Consider the following 23,211-nt stretch of genomic DNA (forward strand, 5'->3'; position numbering starts at 1 on the left):
TGGACATTTGGCAAAAACGGAGGGGGGGGGGCAAATCTTACACAAATTTAATACCTTCTCTTATGAGAATGTAATAATTGTTAAAAAATTTTTTCCTGTTCAGAGAGGTTCGCACAAAAGACAATCATTTCAACTATATATGTATGCAGGCTAGTGCGAGGCAGGCAGGGCGCATTTTAAGGGTTAAAGAATGCACCTGCGACTCTGAAACATTTACAGCATGTTTTTGGGATGACGAGCTTCCATTAAAGCAAAAAAATATCGATTTTTTGAAGCCGTTACATAGGGCGTCCCCCTTAAGCACATTTAAAAACTGCCTTCCGTCCACAAAGATATGAGGCGCTTCAGAGAACTCACGAAACAATTAAATATTTGTTAAAGACATATGTGGCCGATAATTAGATGAATGGGACCAAAAATTGAGCCTAATCTGCTTAATGTTTAATACCGCGGGTTAAAAAAGCACATGAATAATGCCTTTTAAAATCACCTTTGGAACAAAAGCCAATTTACCTGCAGCCTTAGCCACAGCGACGTCATGCACCCATCAAGAATTGTTAGATATTTTACGAAAAAGACATGACGAGTATTTGGAAAAGGGAAGTGCTACCATTAAAAATTCACAGGAATGATTAAAAAGTCAGCAAGATGCAAAAATAAGCATCAGTAATCCTTTTTCCGAACTAGATTTATTGCAGGACCGCTCTGGCATGCGCAGGGCCTCGGTCCCAAAGTAATTCCTTGCCTGGCGATGACAGTAACAACTATTGTTTTAAATAAAATAATTGAATAGATATACGAAACTGAGATGCGACAAAAAGAATTTTATTACCTACGCATCCAACCGTTAGCCCGCAACTCAAACGTAATCTCTATCACGGAAAGATTTGTAGCAAAAAACGAGTTACATCACCTACGCATAACACGTCATAAAAGCGTCGCAGCGAGTGTGCGGGATCCTTTGTTTTTTTAAAGCCCTACATTGTGGCCGCGATATTGGATCTTCTAGGGGTTATAACGAGAAACTGACACCGGCAATAGAAAGGGCACCCTCGAAAACCCCTGAGACAATATTTTGAAGAAGAAATATCATACCGTCAGCAACAGAGAATGCGTCGTAAATCTGAACACCTCAGCGTTAATGGGTTAAAACGCTAAAATAAAAAATTTCAAATTACAATATTTTGGTGAAAAATAAAGATATCCTAATAAATCCAAGTAGGTTTGAAAGGGAAAGATTAGTACTTTCAAATTCCATATTAGCTTTTGTGGTAGACGTTTTTCTTGTTCGGTTACATAACATCAAATACAGCTAAAAACGCGTTTTTTGCACTTTTAGGTTGGGTTATCTTGAAAACCTGACGTACAGGAGCAATTTTGAGTTCGTATTTGGATTCAGCGCATCAAAATCCTTCGGAAATGATTAGTCTGCTTTCTGACTTTTGACTTTTGTCACTTTTTGTCGGCCTGTGTAATCGATAAAAGTCATACTTAATTATTACTGAGTTTTCGCTCAATTGTCTATTCACCAAAAATAATTACTTTATAAATAAATTGGAGCCTCTTTGCAACAGTACACCTCATTCGCAGCCTCATTCGTGCATAGAAATCTTTAAGATTTGACGTGAAAATACTAACCTATAATCGTCACTATTCAATACAAAGTATAGTGCAAAAGTTAAGTTTAAAAAATCACTTCATAGTGCTTCACATATTTTAAGTGCGCGAATTTGGTTGTTTTAAATAATATTCAAGTGTTAAAGGATTTTTACCTGATGTGAAAATTCTCTACGTATGATGTACATCCTACTGCACAAAATTTGGAATTGTTTGCTTGGATTTACTTATTTACTACATCAAATTGTCATATTATTAGACAATGTTCAATACAATGTATATCTAATCTGCGTTTCAACTTGAACGCACGCACTGCGGATTTATTCGCACACATGTTTACACAAATTTTATACCTAGGACGTAAAGGTAAAAAATCACCTGAAAAAGTAAACATTTCGGGCCCCTGTATATTGTCAACTGATTGAGAAGCGGACCTATGGTTTGTTGAATTAATGTGGGTGCACTAGGACTATAATTCAACTAAGCTTCTACCCAATTGAAAAAGAAAAACAATAATTTCAAGTGGGAACACTTGACCTATTCTGCTTAAGCTCCTTTCCGATACTTTTTTCAAGTATTCAAAGTCCGGTAGTCTTAAACTTTAAACTCGAACTTTAAGGGGAAATTAAATAAACTGAGTAAAAAAATACTGAATTTGAATTGAAACCATTTATTGTCAAGAAAAGTAGCTATTATTACATTTGACCTACTTCTGGAGACTTGCAGCATGAGCACGTTCTCTGAAAAAACTGGGGGTTCAGTAATGTTGAGGCTAAAATAAAAGTAGGCATCATTTAGGACTTAGACTCTAAAGGAACTGTTTTTTAAGGTTTCTTCTTAGTTCATTGATAGGTCTATTTAAAATCAATAAATACTGTTATGGACAATTTCACTAAATCAAAATTTTACTAGCTAGGAACTTTGATCAGCGAAGACGGTAGAGAAATGCTCTAGTGAGCAGTTCGTGCTAACGATAGGTACGAACGATTCTCTTACATATACTCGATGATTATCTGTTGAAATAAACAGTTTATTTAAGATTTTACATCCTTGCATATTCAATTTATTCTACCTGGCATAAATGCCCGCTTATCAATACTATTAATCAGGCAGATAAATATTCACAAGCACTTATTATTATTTTTTAACCAGCTGAATTGAATGATAGGAATACCTAACTTTTGAACAAATATAATATTAACATAACAAATTTTTCTTATATCATTTTAAAAAGTCCCCCGCTTTTTGGTACACGCTCAGTTGAAATTGTCGGATTTTTAGCATAACCTCAAGATCTGTCATATCCTATGTGCACTATCTTCCTTTTCAGAATAACTTATGTCCATAAATTTAGTTTTTTTATTAAATTACTCCAAGTGCAATATTATTTAATCCGAATTATACAGTAAAATGAGTATCAACGACTTGTAAAATATTTGAAGTGAGTCAAGGCAGAAGTGACAAAAAAGCTTTATTAGAACAATTGGAAACCATACTTTGGATTCATTTAGAGAACATTGATCATTTTGATTTAATTTTTAGCAAGAAATGTTTCTTTTTGTTGCAGCTCGTTTGGAAACAAAAATAGGTTCTAATCTCGATTCCAATAGAAAGCCCAGTTTTTTTATGTGCCTTAATTGCATAAAAATTTCCCTAACGTATAAAACTATTTCAAGATTTTTCCAGTATTTACATTTTTAAATGTCATCAATTCAACAAAAAATGTCATCTGCATACATGAAAAGGGCACAACCAAATTGATTAAGCATATCTCATGATATGTAACTTGCGCCGAAGAAAGGGGGTTACTCTGAAAGTGAGATTTTAAAGGGCGAGCAGTCGAAGTCCACCTGATAGACGCGACTTTTAGGGGAGAAGGCAGACTCAAGAAATCTTCCCTCTTTACTTACCACAATATCGTCACACATATACAGTAGAACCTGGACTATCCGAGGTAATGTGGAGAGAAGATACCTCGAATGAGCGAAAACTCGGATAATACTGAAGAAGTACAAAATTTGGAAAAGTTATCTATTTTTGATATATTTTAAATATAAAAATAAACATAAACATTTAACAAATAAAAGTAAACAACTTACGAATGTGAATTTATCCTTTTGGTACAAAGAATTGTAACTAACGTGGCAATATGTCGCCATCGTTTTATTAGTAAGAGATCACTTGCAGTACTTTCCGGTTGTTCTTCGATGTATTTGAGCGATAGTTCGAGCGCATTTAATCCCTCTTCGTGGCTGATTTGCGGAGTTTCTTCCGTTTCGATATCTTCCATATCGTCCGCGATTTCTTCTCCAGAATTGACGAGATGGTCAATTTCATCGTCAGTGAGTTCTTGTTTACAATCGTCACCACAAATCCATTCTTCAGAATCGGTTCGATCGACGTCATCACAACCAGGGACCAAGCAAACCCTCTTTGAGGATACTGCGAGCCGTGCTTTTTTCTAGAATTTCTTGAGTAAAAAACGTCGGTAATGACGTTTTAACGTCTTGAGTATGCCTTTATCTATTGGTTGTCAAATAGACGTTACATTAGGCGGAAAAAACTTGACAATGATGTATTCACTTCTGAGAATTGACTCGTTTGGATGCGATGGGGCGTCACTGCATGATGAAATGCTAATCCTTTCTTTATTTTTTTATACCCGGAGCAACCGCTTCTTCTCGCCAAGCTAACGTCTTAGAAGGCATCATCCTGGAATTCAAGCCAGTCTCAACGCAGTTATAAATTTTATCACGCGAGTATCCTTCTTTCTCGACGAGCTTCTCGAATTCTTTTTTCAACTCAGTTAATCCACCTTCATCAGCTGAAAGTTTTTCGCCACAGATGCTCAATTGACGAATAGCGTGTCTTTTCTGTCACCTATCTAGCCATATTGAAAAAAAAACATTTATTTAAAAATATGAAGCGTGCTTACCGGATACTGGCAGTTCTTTTTCCCCCATTTAAGTAAACCATAGAAATAAAGCTTTGTCAACTTTAGCGTACTCTGTAGGTTTCATAGTTTTACGACTTGTCATCGCACCACCAGATTCTGTCGTGAATTTCTCTAAATTAGGTCGATTTCGACGCCAATCACCCACAGTAATCTCTCCAACACCATAATTGGCGGCGAAATCCTAAAGAATTTCTCCCTTATCCAATCTTTTAAATGCTTCCAATTTCTCCTCTACACTCACTACGAATTTTTTTGTTTTCTGTGACATGGCAACAATCTTTTATTGATTATTGAAGCTCAATGTTTTAGCTTGCAATCAAGGAGCACCCAAGGCATTTTGTGACAAGCCGCAATTGCAAACTACTGTGCGCATTTAGAATTAGGCTTAGCAGCTTCATCTGTTTTATTAATTATTTTCCGTAACATCCAAGCATACACCTCGGTTAATGCGGAATGCTTGGATGAGTATCGTTGCCTCGGATAACGCGGAGCCTCGGATAATCCAAGGCCTGATAATCGAGATGCTACTGTAGCGGCGTCGTTGACGCGGCTCACGGACAGTGTATAGATGAGACGCGGAGAAGAAGTGAGTGGTGGGAGGTGTGTCACGGGATCTCGAGCAAAAGCATGATTTCTCGAGTACCTAACAACTCAATTATTAGCAATAATAACACTCGGATTTTTGTTTCATGGTTTCATTAAAAAGAACAACTAAAAAAATATCGAAAGGTGTAAAAACCTCAATTTTTGTTTTTCCTGAGTAAGCCTCGTTTCTTCGGCGCACGTCACATATATACACATAATCAATAAATATGGCAAAGTAGACGAAAAAAAAATATAATGATTTTCGTCATGGGTGGCTATCTCTGATTTTGCAGGTACTGTCTTTTTACATAAAACGGAAGTTTCTACAGACAGAGGATAAATAATAACCAATGATTACCTACGTCTCGCATAGTTCCTCTAATAAATCTTCTACTCTCCATCAAATTTACTGGAAGTTTCATATCAGAATGAGCAGCATGTAGGTCTACTGTGGCAAGGCAGTACTTGCCTTGGACCTTCACGGTTATTTTATCGACCTTCACGCGTGTGCTAATGCCAAGGCATTGATCAAAATCACCCAACTGGTTGACGTTTCCGCGCAACAGACTAGAAGGGATTTTCCCACTCGAATCTAGCACTGAAATTCAATCAAACAAAAATGTATTATATCCTACCGTATTAATTTATCAAAATCAAAATCCTTACTTTGTAAAGCCCACAATTTGAAGCCACGTAACTGCCGTAGAAATATTTTTCCGTGTTGTTGACAAATTGGATCATTTACCGCTGTAAAATTTGGTACAAAAGATGGCACGTGAAGTAATACATCGTTTAACTCAGCTAGTGTCAATGAAGTCTCCCTCTGATTCTTAGATTTTTTTGACTTCGTATCCTTTCCTAGAAATCATTTAATTCGTATTACACTGATCTGCATAAGTTCTGTTTTCTGATAATTGTCATTTAACGTATTTTTTCTATGTGCTGGGTAAGTAAGCGAAACTTTTTATCACATGAGGTTTCAATTTTCGACGTGGTGTTTTTCTTTTAAGTAATTATGGGTGATTATTATCAAACTTTGTCCTAAGATAACAAATCTGTTGAAAAAGTACTCTAGCTTGTCTAGATAGAGTATTCTTTCAGCAGATTATTAATCTACGAGATAAATTTTATAAGAATTGCTCTCAGTGATTTGGAGCAAAAAAAGTCCAAAAATGTCGGAGAGTGTGTGCAGGATCGACACCATAAACATTTTCAAAATGCAAATTCGTATTAGTCCTTATGTATAAGAAGTGGAGAAACATACATTTTCAGCCTTTGTTCTCACTATTATTGAATCATTATACGAAAAAATGTAGCATTAGATTAACAAAATATCGGTACCAATACAGACTATGGAATATTTAAATGAACCATGAAAATTCATCTTATTTTAAGAAAATGTGTTGGAATGAGGAAAAGCTAGTATCTTTATTCTACTGCATTTACTTGAAGTCAATGTTTTCTTGGATCAAGAAAATATTGTGTCATCAGCATTTGTAACGCTATTTTCGAGTTATTTTGCCCTGACTTTATTAGGGCTCTGAACGGGAAATCTAAAAAGGACCCGACAAGAACGTCACACTTTGTAGAAAAGGCATTAGCCTAGACTCAATTACCAGATTTAAGTGAGAGTGTCTTTCTTTTGCCTGACTAAAGAGTAAAGTCCCTTTTAAGTCTTTGCTTTATTTCCCTACTAATTTCGAATTTGATTATAGGTTATATGGTGACGTGTTTTGGTTTACGAGATTTCTCAATAATTACAATTCAAGTTCTTCTGGGATTAAGAAAATATTAAATTGGAAATTGATTGTTTACACTGTGTACATGAAAAACAAAAAACGTTCAATTAGTATGAAAAATATATTTTATTTATTATTTTTTAATCGTATTGTAGAACTCTAATTGCAGAGTCTATAAATTATTTTTACACGATGCAACTGGACTTATAGAAGGGTCCCAGTGGGTCAGACGGTAGCCCGCAAAGCTTTCAAGCAAGAGGACTGGGGTTCGATCCCTGTGCCGGTACCAATGGAAATTTTGCCATGTACTTTTAGCGGGACTTCGGTGGGTCGAAACTCACTTTAAACTGTAGATCCCCTCAGAAAAAACTGATACCTTACCAAGGATAAACGGGCTATGTACATGGGACCAACCTTAGGGGTCAAAGCTGATTTAGAGAAAACTCGAAAAAGATTCAGCGATCTCCTTGTGCTTGGAGGCTCCGTACGGGGACAACCACACGGAATGGTTGCTGGACGCTTTCCAATAATGAACATACACACACATACACTTACATAAGACACCAGGGCACTGCTTCGAATCTGTGCGTCTAACTGATGCCCTCAGATGGATGGCTCCCCCTAGCCTAGCCTCCTAGGGGGACTCGCGGATTGCGCAGCTGGCGAGGCTCACTTTGTTTACCGGTGACAAGGACGGGCGTCTTTTGCTGCACGATGGGTAGACATTGCACCTGAGAGGTATAATCTCAGAATTTTGGTCACAACGGAAAGCCGCCGAGAGCCAAAAACACTCGACGAAGATGACCGAATTCGAAGTACTGCTTTAAGACTAAACACGGGTGCGGCACAATAGGCTTTGTAGCTTGAGCGCCAAGCGGTGCTTCACGCCCCTCCACGCACCCACATTACAACCAACTAACCAACTGAACTTTTATATATTTCTACACTTCTATTTTCTTTTGTATACAACACTTTTCGAACGTTTCTTCTCTTTAGGATAAATTACCTTTACGAGTGTTCTCATGAGCATTTATAACCTCACTTTCACCTTCTGCTTTGTGTTACTTTCGTCTACTATTGCCCATTGCTTACTGCATAATTTGTTTTCATTTGGTAACTTTTGCTTCTTTTGTGCTTTAATGCCCTATTTCTTTCCATGATTCCGTAAATAATAATAATAATAATAAAAAAACCAATAACAAGAAATTTATAGTCATCAACCTCATAAAGCTACAGATTAGGCTCCTAGTATCCACATAGTATTCCTTCCGTATCATGTAACAAAAACTCAAACAAACAGCAAGATCAACTTTTAAATTGGCGAAATTAGGATTTTACATCAAAATTCCCATTATAAGGTCACGGAGTAATCGCAATCGTTTTTTTTGCAATGGAAAGAAAGAGAGTTACAAAGACCTTATAAGGGAGTTGCAACGATTATACCCGGAATATTCTGTTAAACTAATCGTTCTTATCATCGGCGCTCTTGGAGGTGCCAAGCTTTCACTCGTTAATAGCCTGAAAAGCATACCTGCATGTCAACAATATGCTAAAACACTTACGGGAAAAATGCAGAAGGCGGTAGTCCTTGGATCACTCCGTGTTCTCAGGGTGTACGAAACTTTTGCCGGATCGTTGTATTGATTCCGTTACGGACTGTAACCACCTGTCTCACGGGCGTGAGACGTGGTTGGTGCTGAAATTTTACCGCGATTTCACCGGGAGCGTGTGCTAATCTGGAAAATTGCACCCGCTCCCAGCGAAATCGTGGTTCGGTTTTGATTCCTCTAGAATCAAACCGAAGGGCTTATGACAAAGCCACCGAACGCGTCCTTGGATTGCGGATAGAGGGTCCCTGTACCAAGGGTTTCTGCTGAATATGGTTACAAAATTAGATAGATAGTCACGCACAATTGTCCAGGGGTGGTCCCGAAGGAATTAACCCCCAAGCGGACGTGTGAAAACCGTGCCAAAAGCTGAATGGCACCTGGGTGAGGTGTCTAGAACGGTGACTCTGGGATACAGGGCGACCTCTCACAGTCGCAGCCTTATCCTTGCATGCGGGGCTCTGCAAGGATAGACGAGCCCCTTTCCCTAGCTTCTCGTGAAAAAAAATTACAACATCAAATATAGTTGCAGTAAGTGCGGTAGTAACAGAACGCATAGGGCTCCCGCAAATGGGTCGGCCCACAATGCCCACCAATCTAGAACTGGGGGATCCAATGAAAATAGATTCAATGCGATGGATCGACGGGATCGCCTACTTTACCACAGACAGAACAAGCCGGCAACAGAGAAAGAGAGGCGACACTAAGACCAACCGCGGGCAGGCATCCAATAGAGGAAGAGCGATGCTTCATGACCCGGAGAAACATCAACACCAAGGTTTCTCTCAAGCCTAAAGAATGGCTGAAATGGATGACGAGCTTCGTGGACATTTTTTCGGAGAATCCGACCTCTGGGCTATCAATTATTGTGTGTATAATGCAGCGAGAGCTTTGGATGATGCGAACCGTAAAATAAAACCAACGATTGATCATAATACCAAAAGACGAATGCATCAACTGCTATAAAGATAGGCTGGGAAAAACAGTACGCGTCCCGCATTCAGTGTGTGATTGACTACATCACATCTGGCAGGAATTTTACCGCCAAGGTTCGAAAGTTCGCGCGCGAACTCCGGACCCGTTATCACACACTTAATAAGTCAAAGCTGCTGACCATCAGGCAGCATATTGTTGAGAGAATACGGATACTATCTGACGCTAAAAGAAGTCTAGAGCGGAGGGAGAGGTGGGTCAGAGAAAATTAACAGTTTCTCTCTGACCCATCTCGACTCTTCTAAGACCCTCCAGTTACTATCGAACACACACCCAAACCAGAGGAGGTCGAAGTATTTTGTGCGAAGTCTACGAAGTGCAGCATAGACTGAACGAGGACTCAGAAAATATAAATAGCTTCAAGGAGTTATGTGATGCCCTCATAACACCTGATAAAGAAAGCCCACCCATCACTACCGAGGAGGTGAAAAAAGTATTAAGAAGGATGAAGAACTATTCCAAACCGGGACCAGATTGTATCAAAACCTTCTGGTGGAAGAAGTTTTCTTCAACTCATCAGCATTTGGCCCGTATTTTCGCCTCATATTAAAAGTCGCAAGAAATATATGAACAACGAGGCTCAAAGAAAGGCGTAGCAGGATGTCGGGAGAACTTGCTAATCGGTAGATGTGTCTGCAAGGTGCAGCATTCTACCAGCGTGACCTATCGATGGCCTGGATTGATTATCGGAAAGCTTTCGATTCGACCTCCCATGGACTTATCATCTGTCTTTTGGAAATCCTAAAGGTTCACCCGCAAATAGTTAAGGGCATAGAAAGATTGATGCCGCTTTCGAAAACCAGATTTACTATCTCATCTGGAAAAAATCGTGTGACAACTAACAAGGTCACCTTTCAGAGAGTTGTCTTTCAGGGCGACACCATGAGCCCACTCCTCTTTTGTCTTACATTATTGCCACTATCTCTAGCACTTCGCCATTCCGACGGGTACTTGTGCGGCAAACCTGCAGATCGAATGTTCAAGGTCACTCATGCATTTTACATTGACGATCCTAAGATCCATGCCAAGGTTGAATTGAAGCGAGGAAAACTTAATGGCATCCCTGAAGATCCTGAGCTCGTTGATAGAAGCGCTATACGACACCTTTGTGCTGGAGAGACTTATACATACCTGGTCGTGCCACAGAGCCGCATTCAGGATGTGACATCTATAAAGAATACTCTCCGAAGCAGATACAAACGTCTCATCTGGCAGATTTAGTCTTCCGAACTTTTGGCGAGGAACAAAGTATCTGCAACGAACATGCTTGCCGGACCGGTAGTACTCTATTCATTTGGAGTAATTCCATGGACGTAGTAACTCCACAAGACAAGTAAAGGCTTGAAGTTTTTAGTTTTTATTCATGAAGAAGAATTATGTTCTGGACCCAAAAACAATTTTAATTTAAATGCCTTCATATAAGATTATATTAAAATCTAACATAAAATTCTGTTTAATTTATAGCATTTTCGACTGGCTATACACTTCCTTGAACTATCTTGAGAACTTTTATATCCCTCTAGTGAAGTTTTCATACTGAATTTCGCTGAAAATCGCACTCAAATAATGTAACAAATATTCGATAAATCGGGATTCAGGTTCTTAAACGGTACTTTAACAAATATTTCTTGATCTCAGAAGGAATTTTGCTGTTGCCGGATATGAGCATTATATATTGTCAGTAAATAAAGCGTTTGCGAGAAGCAATCGAAGTGATTGCTGTGATTAAAAGTATTAAAAGTTAAATAATTTAAAATTGTACACTCAATTTCTATCTTAAAATGAAAAATACTTAAATTATTATTTTCAGTTAACAATAATTTTAATGTTCACATATCTAAAATTTGCAATTATACTTTTCGAAATTCAATTATTTTCATTTGAATCACAAAATTTAAACTTATGATAGGGAAAAATTCAAAATCCAGCGTTTACCATGAAATTTCAAATGTTTAAATTTGTAACCAATAAAAATTTTGAAAATTATTCAGTTGTGTGAAGGAGAAAATTTTTTTAAATCTCAGTTTAATATTTTCAACTTTTGAGAATAATTCTTTGATAACAAAATAAATATTTAAATTAGCAAAATGATTTAAAAAAATAAATGCCAATAATAAAAATGTTAATAAAAGAAATGAATTTTCAACCAATGGATGAATTTTATGCCAGAAAAAGACAAACTTTCAAGAAGAGAAATGCAGGAAATTAAAGAAATATTTTTGTAAATTACAATATGTTCTCTGAAATTAATATGAACTAATTTTCATCTGAAGAATGGATGATTTAATAAAGTACATAATGAATATTACATTATGCATCAATTGTCACATTCTACAGAAAAATCCGTCTTTAAAATAAAACAAACAAAAAAAGTAGCAACTTTTTAACTTTGATCGCTAAGATGTATGTAAAATAAGAAGTAAATAACAAATAATGAGCGAAACCAAAAAGCACCAAACAGATTTTAAATAATGCAAATAATGCAGCGCCGTAAGGCGTTGGAAAATGGGTAGCAGTGTGACCTTATATTATTTCTGTAACCGATCGACATCTTAAAAATTATTTGAGATATTATTGATTTGAATTGAAAAATTCAGCGAATTGAGTAGATCTTCTTTAAGAAACATGTAATATATATTTATTTTCCATCTTTTTGAAAATGATGTTAAGTATTTTCTGTAATTTTAAGAGTCAACTTGATCGATAGCTTTAATTTCTCATTTCTTAGATTTTAGATAGATCATTACACTGCTCGATAGTAACTAGTTTTGGTGATAATACAGACTCCTGAATCATTCCTATCATAAATGGAATACGTGGCATGAGATACCGTATATTTGAGAAAAAAAGATTTTACTCTGTATCTGTCTAATAGCTTCATTAGAGCGTGTAAATACGAGGAGAAATTTTTGGAAGAGGGGGAAGTAAGCTGCTTAGAGAGTTTTGGTGGAAGAAGGAGAATAGACGTACGTGTTCGAAGATGGAGCTGGAAAGGAAAATTTATTTTAGATCTAATGGATTGCAGATGGATGAAGTTAGAAGGATGCACGAGGAAGGCAGGAAAGTATATGAGATGGTTAAAAAGAATGGCATGGAGAGAGAACGCAGAAGTAGAGGAGAGAATAAGAGAGTCACAGTTTAACGGGAACTGTGTGTGGAAAGGAGTGGGATAAGCATGGAGGCATTGTTGCATAAAAGGGGGGACAAAATGGCAGTAGCATGGGTAAAGGGGCTGTTAGTTAAGATGGACAAGAAGATAGGGAAGAAGGAATAGGAATGAAGAATACAAGATTTTAAATAGGGGAAAAAGTAGGTGTTCAAAAACTGTAAATATTGTCAATAGTAGATAAGTATTAGGTGTATGCCGCGGAGACAGAGGCTGGCAATTTTAAGGTTGCATATATTTATTTTTCATCGTGCAAAAATGACGTTAATTATTTTCTGTAAATTGAAAATTTAACATGATTGATAGCTCTTATTTCTTATTTCAAAGATTGTGTAATGACGTCTATACTGATCATTTGTAACTAGTTTTGATGATAACACAGATTAATAAATTACTTGTATCAGAAATGTAACACCTGGCTTGAAATAGCATATATTTTCGAGAAAAAAATTTTTTCTCGATACTTTCAATAGCTTAATTGGAAAAGCACCCAACCGGCATTCTAAAGTTCTGTGGAACCTTGTGAAAGGGATCACGACGACTCATAATGCTGACCCATAATTTTTTGATTATAAAAGCCGGCTGGTCTCTTGGCTCGGAAGCATTCTTATACTATATCTTGAAGCGGACACACTGTCCAAATAAAGTTATACTAAGATTTACACAAAAGTATCCAAAACCTCTTTAATCCCTTCCCGCATAAAATTAGATGTTGTTTAAAAACTAAAAACCGTCATTTTTTAGCTCACATTTGGCGACCGTGACATGGCCCAGCTCATATTCAACTGGATCAGCCCTTCTACGTGGAAAATGCCTGAACGACCTGAATACGTCGCAGCATCATTTTCAACGACATAAGCTCCTGCAAATTCCTAGTTAAAAAGACAAGTTATTAATCAAGATCCTAAGATCTGACACCAAGCTTTCTTTACAAGACCCGTAGACAACTAGAGCAGATAACAATTATCTCACTGGGAGACTTTTTGGAAAAAATAAAGTTCAAGAAAATGAAGCAAGGACTTTGACGGCTGATCTGGGTGAGTAAATAATTTTATTATCACAAACGAGGATTTTACCAAGTGAATAAAAGTACACCCAGGCAGGTATTATTTTACACAAGTGGCTCGATAATCGAAGAATATATAAAACTGAATTTTAAAAGAATAATCGGTCGATCCATTATTCTAGAATGCTCATATTCTCGGAAATTAATTACCTAAAATCAAAATTGTCTTATATGCTCGATTATTATTTTGCATTTAAAAATTGAATTGATGAAGTGAACCTTTAACCTAAAAGTTATGTAATTACAGGGATCACAAAGGCTAGATATTTAGCGAGTATAGGAATAGTAAGAAAACGGAAAGTGAAGGTGATTCGAGTAGCGAAAACGGTTCAAAGCACGGGAGCTCAGAAGTGAGTCATAACTTCTACGAAACGGGTGAAGATAAGAAAAGTTTTGAGATAGCAGACGGGATACATAAGATGTTTGGAATTTGCATCTTGTCCCCAAATAAAAATGAACACAAGTTCGACGTGGCACGTAACAACTTTCCGGTCACATATGACGGCATTCTAGGTCGAGACTCGCTGACTTCTAACCAAGCAAAAATAGATTTTATTTTGTAACACCTTGAATATTTCTCATATCTCCATCCCGCTTCATGGTGACGACAATCCAGTTATCTTATATGTAAGACCCTCATGCAAACATATCGAGTTGGAATTACCTAAAATGCGATAACATAATCAGCGCAAAAGAAATTCTACCTGGAATATATAGTAGCCCCGGCAAGGTGCGTGTACTAACTACCTATAAACGCAAATAGTGAAAGCAGAGATACCGAGATAAGGAAAAAAGATTTAAAAATATAAAAATGCTACGACCTTGAATTTTATTACTTTAAACCTAAACCTGTAACAGATCAAATAAACAATAAAAGTTAACTCCATAATACTTGATAATAATCTAAATCAAGAAGTTAGAAAGACTCACCTACAAAATTGGTATCAAACTAAAAAAGCAGTTCCTATTTATTCTATTTCCAGAATTCGGAATAATACGAATCAAATACACGAACTCTTGGGTAAAAGTTCACTTTAACATTTACACCAAGAATTAAGAAATGAAATGAAAAATCTTTTGATAGAATTTAATGATATTTTTACCTGTTAAATGACCCAATGCCTTTAGTTACTGACGTAGAACACTGAATTAAAGCAAAAAGTGACAAATTTGTGAATATACCCCTATACAAACACCCGATTTTATTCAAATCAGAAATTGAGCAACAAATATAATAATTCGAAGATTAAGGTTTGATATGTCCTTCATATTCACCCTACCAAGCAAACTTTTGGATGGTAAAAAAAGAAGATGGATATCAGCAGAAAGCAGAAATGGCGACTGGTTATGGATTTTGGCAAATTGAATAAGGTCAACCAGTAGGATGATTACCCACTTCCCGTCATCGACGAAATTTTATGCATGTTAGGTTGTGCAAAATATATGTCATGTGTCGATATGGCTAACGTTTTTTATCAGGTAGCAGTAGCAGAGAAAGATATTGAAGAAACTGCGTTCTATTTACAAAATCTCATAACTGTCTTCAAAAGTCTTCGAGAAACAAAACTGATTCTCCAGCCCGATAAATGGAAATATTTGGTCAAGGAATTGGAATATCTAGGACATATTCTAGGTCCGGAAGGAGTTCGATCATCGAAAAAGAATGTAGAAAAAGTTTGAAACTTCCCACGTCGAAAAAATTCCAAAGACATATAAATGTTTATGGAATTAGCGTCGTATTATTGCAAATTTATTTAAAAACGTTTTTAAAATATGTAACCCTTTGAATCACTTAAAAAGTAAAAATGTAACTTTTAAATTGCCAGATAAATGTGAAGAAAAATTTAATAAAATAAAGGAACTCCTGACTTCATATTTAATCCTGAAACATCCTGATCTCAAAAAGCCATTCATATTGAGTACTAAATCCTTAAATGAAGGTTTGGGAGTTGTGGTAAGTCAACTAGATAAGAAAGGATTCGACCGAAAATACAAGTTCTTGAATCCCCCGATCGGACAGAATAGAATCTCCCCCGATTACCTTGAGAAAACCCTCCACAATTCCGGACGATGAGGAAGAATTTACTGTGAAAGCCTTCAGTGAGATCAGCGTCATCATGACTTATACACCCCGGAATCAAATGCTACAAGCAACTACATACAATCTGAATTCATCATTCAACGAACAAATAATCGTCGGTGCTGAATTTAAAAAAGATGGAAAGCTGGACTCATCAGTCAAACTGCAGGCTAGTTCTCCTTGTACAAGTAGCCGAAATACAGAAAATAACCAATTAAAATTTTAATTACATCACAGATGTTGTCTACAGATTAAAACAAGTAAGCTGTACCGCTAAAATCACTTTAGTAAAGAATGACGAAAACTTTCAGATGTAGTAATACTTGAACCTGAAAAATTTCTCTTCGAAATAATAAACACAGATAAATTACCCTATGAAAGTAGGAACTTTTTGGTCACTGAAGATAGTCTCACGCGATATGTATGTAAAATGCCATTAAAGACTCATGAGGTCTGTAGCGCATTATTTTAATTCCTTTATATAAATTCAACTCCTGAAATAATTATAACGGACAACGAACCCACTTTTCAGAGTAAAAAATTAGCGGAACTTTTTAATTAAATAAGCATTCAATAAATAAAGATTTAGGGCTATCATCCAGAAAGCAGCACAGTAAATAGTCAAGACCCAATGATAAGACTACTGAAGGGAGTAAAGATATATAATCAAATCCTTCATCCCACAATAAAATACACGCCAGAAAAACTTTTATTCGCAACAACTAAACGAAGGGAAAAGAATCAAGAGGAAACAGAGCAATTACAAGATACATGCAACAACATTATTCAAGCAAAAGAAGTAAGTCAGAGAAAAATGCAAAAAACAGGAAAGGAAGAAAATTGTAAAGTTAGGAACTCAGTATTAATACAATTAAATGCAAAAAACAAAGTTACTTGGTCAGAACCCTCGGCTATTATTAAAATTAATAAATATACAAAAACTATAACCACGTTTAGGAGAGGCCAAGAGCAGCTGAAGCATTATAATCAGGTTAAACAATACAAAGCCATTAAATAAATCCCATCTCTTGCAGATATATGCAACGGATGGAACCTACAACTTGTAGCCCGTAGATGACTCCACAATCATAGAAGAACTGTACACGGCAAGAGTGTACCATAAAAATGGGACACAGTTTGTTTCTTGAATCTAACCGACATTTAAGAGAATGTTTACCAGCTCGTCAATTACACCAAGGAAATGTAACGTATGTGTGAAACTCACCCAGGATTCAACATGATGAAAGGAATAGAAGCTATGAGAGAACGAATAGGACGCTGTACATATCATTAAAAACATTGAAGAAGTGTATAAAAAATCTAGCGAAGTAGTTATATTATTAAAAAATCAAACCCGTTTGTTACAAACTACAATTTCGAAACAAGAAGGAATAAAACATCAACAGGAAACTGACCTGTAAAAGTTAGAGAATTCGGCTACTCAGCTAACTGACGCAATGAATGCGTTAGTGTTTAACAATCAAGTTTTGAATTAATTTATCTCAATGGAATTACTTGTTAAATAGACATCACGAATTATAAGAAATATAGAAACAGCAATATCCGAAACTAAAAACGGGGTTCTTACATCAGAAATCGTGTTCACCTCTGCTTTTATGCACTATTTACAGAAAATTAAAAATAATGTATCAAACGATATAACCTATGCCCTGAATGAAAACAATTACTTTCGATACATACGGATCAGTACTATAGAGGTAGCATTACTTAAAAATAAACTTATATACAAGGTACATATGCCTATGCCGGACCTAGATGACTACATGGTGGTACGATATACCTTACTACCTTTTATAATATATTTAACTACTACAATTATAACGGTGTCCAAAGCAAACCAATTGCTTTATCACAGGATAGCACCTCTTACACTCTTATTGATAAAAGAAAATGTCAACACGCTGAAGTTATGAAATATTCCAGGGGAAACAAACCTCTGACACGAGTACATTTAAACGGCCCCTTTCCAGGTTGAAGCATCATTCACGATGGAAAACTCTCTGAAAGGAAATATTTCACAATTAACACGAACTTCTTTTATAGTTTAGCGAATGGATATCACTGATATCTTTTACCTTTGAACTATATGAAACTCACCATCAGATGCCCACAAGAAGGAGAAATCATCGAAACCAAATTACGATCTTCAATCTTAATCCTGGAAGATAACTGCAAGGCAGCCTCTTGCGATGAGGCTTTAATAGCAACCACCCATTATTATAAAGAAAAAAATTGAATTTTTAAGAACTAGAATTGAAAATCCTCTCGAATTTGGAAATGTGGTCTAGGACGGCTAACAAGGATGATATTCTTCACCACACCGTGCGGGAAAATCATATACTGAGTCAAAGGAACCGCCACAATATTCCATGCGTCCAGTGTACCGACCTCCAACCTGATATTCAATAATAACGAGGACGTTATTCAATCTTGCAGGGTGGAGTTATGAAAAGGACCACGACGGCTCATCATGCTGACCCATCATTTTTTGGTTATAAAAGCCGACTGATCTCTGGCTCAGCAGCATTCTTATACTGTATCTTGAAGCGGCAACACGGTCCAAATAAATTTATACTAAGATTTATCCAAAACTATCCAATACCTCTTTCATCCCTTCCCGGATAAAATTAGATTGAAAAAAAACTAAATATCGTAATTTTTTAGATCACAACCTTGTCAAAAATGACGTTTAGTATTTTTTGCAATTTAAAGAGTTAACTTGATCGATAGTTTTAAGTTGTGATTTCACAGAATGTGGAATGTCATTTACACTGATCGACAGTAACTAGTTGTGATGATGATAAAGATTCCTAAGTTACTCGTATCTTAATGTATTACGTAGCTTCAGATAGCGCATATTTCTAAAAAAAAAATATTTTGTCTCGATCTCCCTGATACCTTAATTAAAGAGGCAACCGACCGGCAATCGGAAGTTCTGTGGTTAGATTACTACTGGAGCGACGTAATTAGATATTTTTTGATAAAAATTTAATTTCAAGAATTTATAAACTTATTTTCCATCTTGTCAAAAATGAAGTAAAGTATTTTCTGTAATTTTAAGATTCGACTTGATCAATAGCTTCGATTCTTAGTTCCACAGATTGTGGAATGACATTTATACTGATCGATTGTAACAATTTCTGATGATAATACAGATTCCTAAATTACTCGTATTACTAATTTAACACCTGGCTTGAGATATCGTATATTTCTAAAAGAAGATTTTTTTATCGATCTCTCTAATAACTGTATTGGAAAAGTATCCGCCCGGCAATCAGAAGTTCTGTGGTTCGATTACTAGTGGAGCGACTTGAGTAGATATTTTTTCGTAAAAATTTAATTTAAAGAATTTATAAGCATATTTTCCATCCTGTCAAAAATAACGTTAAATTTTTTCTATTATTTGAACTGTTGACTTGGTCGATAGCCGAGGGACTATTCACTGAAGGATTCTAATGACGACCATCGACTAACTTATCCAAAATCTTAAAATCGTCCCTATAGTCGTCATAAGTCATCATTAGAAGTCTTGATTAGTCTTTGGTAGTCTTCCGAGCATTGTCCCGTACATAGCGACAAGTCGGTGGACTCGAAAAATCGATCACGATCGAACTCGTACTCAAGCGCCTGCTCCGATCATGCGCAAAACAACTTCGTCTCGATTTTCGTTGTTTCATTCGCAGTATCATCCTCAATATTTGTGTCGATATTTGTGATCTGATCCAATTGGATGCAATTATAACTTTCGATTAAATAACTCGTGTTAAATAATTAAAGAAGTGCATTTTTTTGACCTTATGGATTGAAAATTTATCTTTCTTATTTAAAAATGAACTTTTTGTTAAAATTAGTATTTTTTCATCGGAAATTCAACTGTTTTAAATAGAAAATTCGTCATATTAATTTGGAAATTTGACTTTTCTTGGTAAAAAAGTCATATTTCTTATATAAATATCAACTTTTTGTTAAAATAAATCTTTTTCGTCTGGTATTAAACAGGTCTGAATAGAAAATTCCTCCTTTTGGATTTAAATTTGATCGTTTTTGGTCAAGAAGTCATCATTCTTATTTGAAAATGAACTTTTTGTTAAACTTAATCTTTTACGTCGGAAATTGAACTGTTTTTAATAGAAAACTCGTCATTTTTTATTGAAAATTTATTCTTTTTGCTTTGCAAGTCATCTTTCTTATTCACACATGTAATTTTTTCTTGAAAAATAAAAAGGTTTTCGAGTAATACACGTATCTTTGGCTTGAAAATTCATCTTTGTAAGATAAAATTTTAACTATTTTTTTAAATAATTCTTCTTTTTTAATAGAAAATTCGTTGTTTTGCAATGAAAATTAATCTTTTTTCGTAGCCAACACATTATTCCTATTCAATAATGCAATTTTTTGTCAACAATTTTTCTCTGCGAGTTACAAATTATACTATTATGTTTAAAAAATTACATTTTCAACGAAAGTTAATTTTTTTTCAAAAAAATTCGCCTCTTGGGATTGAAAATTCATCTGCTTTCTTCAAAGAGTCATCTTTCTTATTTAAAAATTAAATTTTTTGTTGAAAATTAAACTGTTTGCGAAAAAGATTTGTCTTCTTTGTTTTAATAATTCCACTGTTTGGTTTTTGTTCAGAGTTTATTCTTTTTTATCCGAAAACTCAAACTTTTGGTTAAAAATTCATCTTTGCAAGTTCAAAGTTCAACTATTTGGTAAAAAAAAATCACTTTTTTCGTCAAAAACTCCTCTTTTCAGAGTTCCTCCTTTGCGAGTTAAAACTTCGACTATTTTGTTCAAAAATGATCCTTTCGTTAAAAATTAAACTGTTATGGATAGAAAATTCATCCTTTTGGATTAAGCATTATTCGTTTTTGGTCAAAGTATCATCTTTTTTCTTAAGATTAACATTTTTGTTGAGAATTCTACAATCTTCTAAAAAAGCGTGTTTCTGGATTAAAAAATTTCCAAATAATATTACTGTTCACTTAGTATTCTTTTTGGTTTAAAAATGTACTATTTAGTTGAAAATTCAATGATAATTTCGTTAAATGACACCTTTTTCACAGAAAATCAAACTGTTTTGTTTGACATTTATCTTTTTGAATGAATTCAACTGGTTTTGATTCAATATTAAAATTTTTTGGTTTGAAATTCGAATGCTTGATTTTTTTAAAAAGGAAGCCTTTTTATTTTTTTGTTGAAAAATCGTATTTTTAGCTTGATAATTCATTTATTTTAGTATAAAATTCAATTATTCGATTGCACAGATTTTGGATTGTCATATATACTGGTCGACAGTAACTAGTTCTGATTTTAATACAGATTCCTAAACTACTCATATCATAGTTTTAAGACCTGTTATGCTCGTATATTTCTGAAAAAAGACTTTTCTCTAGATCTCTCGAATAGCTTAATTGGAAAAGCACCCAACCAGCAAACGGAAGTTCTATGGATCGATTCCCCAGTCGAGCGACATGACTAGATCTTTCTTCAAAAAAATTTAATTTGAAGTATTTAAACATTTATTTTTCATCTTTTCAAAAATGACGTTAAGTATTTTCTGTTATTTGAAGTGTTAACTTGGCCAATATCTTAGATTTCCGATTTCACAGATTGTGTAATTACATGCATACTGACAGATACCCTAGTAGTAATATAACTGCAGACTGGATCTTTTCTCAGTAAACTTTAAATTTAAGAATATATCAAATTATTTTCCATTTTATCAAAAATAACGTGAAGTCTTTTTTGTTACTTGACGAGTTAACTTGATCGATAGTTTTATTTCTAATTTCACAGTTGGTGGAATGAAATCTATACTGATTGCTAATAATAATTTCTGATGATAATACAGATTCCTAAAATACTCGCATTATAAATGTAACATTTGGCCTGACATATCGTGTATTTTTTATAAAAAGATTTTTCTCTCGATATGTCTAGTAGCTTAATTAGAAAAAAAAACCGACCGGCAATCGGCAATTCTGTGGATTAAATCCCAGCGCAACGACTTGAATAGATCTTTTGATAGAAGAATTCAATTTGAAGAATTTATAAACTTATTTTCCATCTTGTAAAAAATGACTTTGAGTATTTTCGGTTATTAGAAGAGTTAATTTGATCCAAAGCTTTTATTTTTGATTTCACAGATTGTGGAATGACATCCACACTGCTCGATAGTAACTAGTTTTAATGATAATACAGATTTCTAAGTTACTCGTGTCATAAATGTGACACCTAGCTTGAGATAGCGTATACTTCGAAAAAAATATTGTTCTCTCGATCTCTCTAATAGCTTAAATGAAAAAGCAACCGACTGGATAAATTCCTGTAGTACGATTCCCAGAGAAAAATTGTAATATTTATAATAATTCTGTATAAACGGAAAAGAATATATAATAAACGTTTAAAAAATATATATTTCATTATAATTTAAATATTATTTGTTATTTCTATAATTTTGATAATTATTAGTCCTAATATTATTAGAAATATTTTTGGTTGAGATGGATTAGGAATTATATTGGAGATGTAATATTATTAATATTAAATTATATAATGATAAATTTGGGTTCATGAAATTTATTATTATTCTTTTTATTTAACAATAAATTATTTATTTCTATATTTTCATTTTAATTATATCTAAAAGGGCTCAAATTCCATTGACAATGTGGTTACCTGGAATAATAGCTACTCCAACTCCAGTTTCATCATTAGTTCATTCATCTACTTAAGTATCAGCTGGTGTTTATTTATTAATTTGATTTAATTTTTTTTTCAAAGAATGTAAATTTAAGGATTATATATATATTGTCCTAATTACTATATTTAATGCAAGACTAAATGCTATAATAGAATTTGATTTTTCTTAATTACTGCATTTTCTAACTTAAAACATTATGTTTTAAGTTTATGTTTTAAATGCTACGCAAAAGTTTCTAGAAATTTGTTAGAGGGGATACACGTCTATAAGAGCCCGCCAGTTCTTCTCTTTCTTCAGTTTCTGGTTAGATGCCAGATTGTAAAGAGGAAAAGCAGCAAGAGCTAAAAAATCGTTCAAAAGTATTCCTGCAGAACATTTAAGAAATAATTATTTTCAAATTTTTTAATTTATCTGCTATATCATCAGAGATTGTACCTTACCGACAGTAGATCTACCCTCCAAACCATGAAGGTAGAAAATCTACACAATATCGATCAAGTTAAGAATCTTCAATAACAGAAAATGCTTAACGTCTTAATAAGACTAGATGGAAAATAATATTTTTAAATTAAAATTATTTCTTGAAAAAAAAGATCCTGCTGCATCTTCACTCCATTGTGAAGATGGAGTAGGATCTTTTTTTCAAGAAATAATTTTAATTTAAGAAATAATACA

The 23,211-nt window shown here is 34.7% G+C and overlaps 1 protein-coding gene across 8 annotated transcripts in view; it reads right to left on the reverse strand.

The window, feature by feature from the left end:
• The window catches only part of LOC117172978, a 283,642-nt gene that overhangs the window by 159,217 nt on the left and 101,214 nt on the right, over positions 1-23,211 (reverse strand). For 6 of the 8 annotated variants that reach the window (XR_004467089.1, XM_033361311.1, XM_033361309.1 and 3 more), the window contains 2 exons: positions 5,825-6,016; positions 5,521-5,756 (listed from right to left, as the gene is read on the reverse strand). The exons of 1 other annotated variant lie outside the window; for it this stretch is intronic. Coding sequence is in view for 6 of the 7 variants with exons in the window: in XM_033361311.1 (XP_033217202.1) it covers positions 5,521-5,756; positions 5,825-6,016 (428 nt within the window). In the remaining variant the exon portion in view is untranslated. Of the gene's footprint in view, positions 1-5,516; positions 5,757-5,824; positions 6,017-23,211 lie in introns of all 8 variants that reach the window. One more of the 8 variants, XM_033361312.1, reaches the window with a different exon arrangement.

Source organism: Belonocnema kinseyi, chromosome 5 (genome assembly GCF_010883055.1).
Source record: "Belonocnema kinseyi isolate 2016_QV_RU_SX_M_011 chromosome 5, B_treatae_v1, whole genome shotgun sequence".
Classification (NCBI taxonomy): domain Eukaryota; kingdom Metazoa; phylum Arthropoda; class Insecta; order Hymenoptera; family Cynipidae; genus Belonocnema; species Belonocnema kinseyi.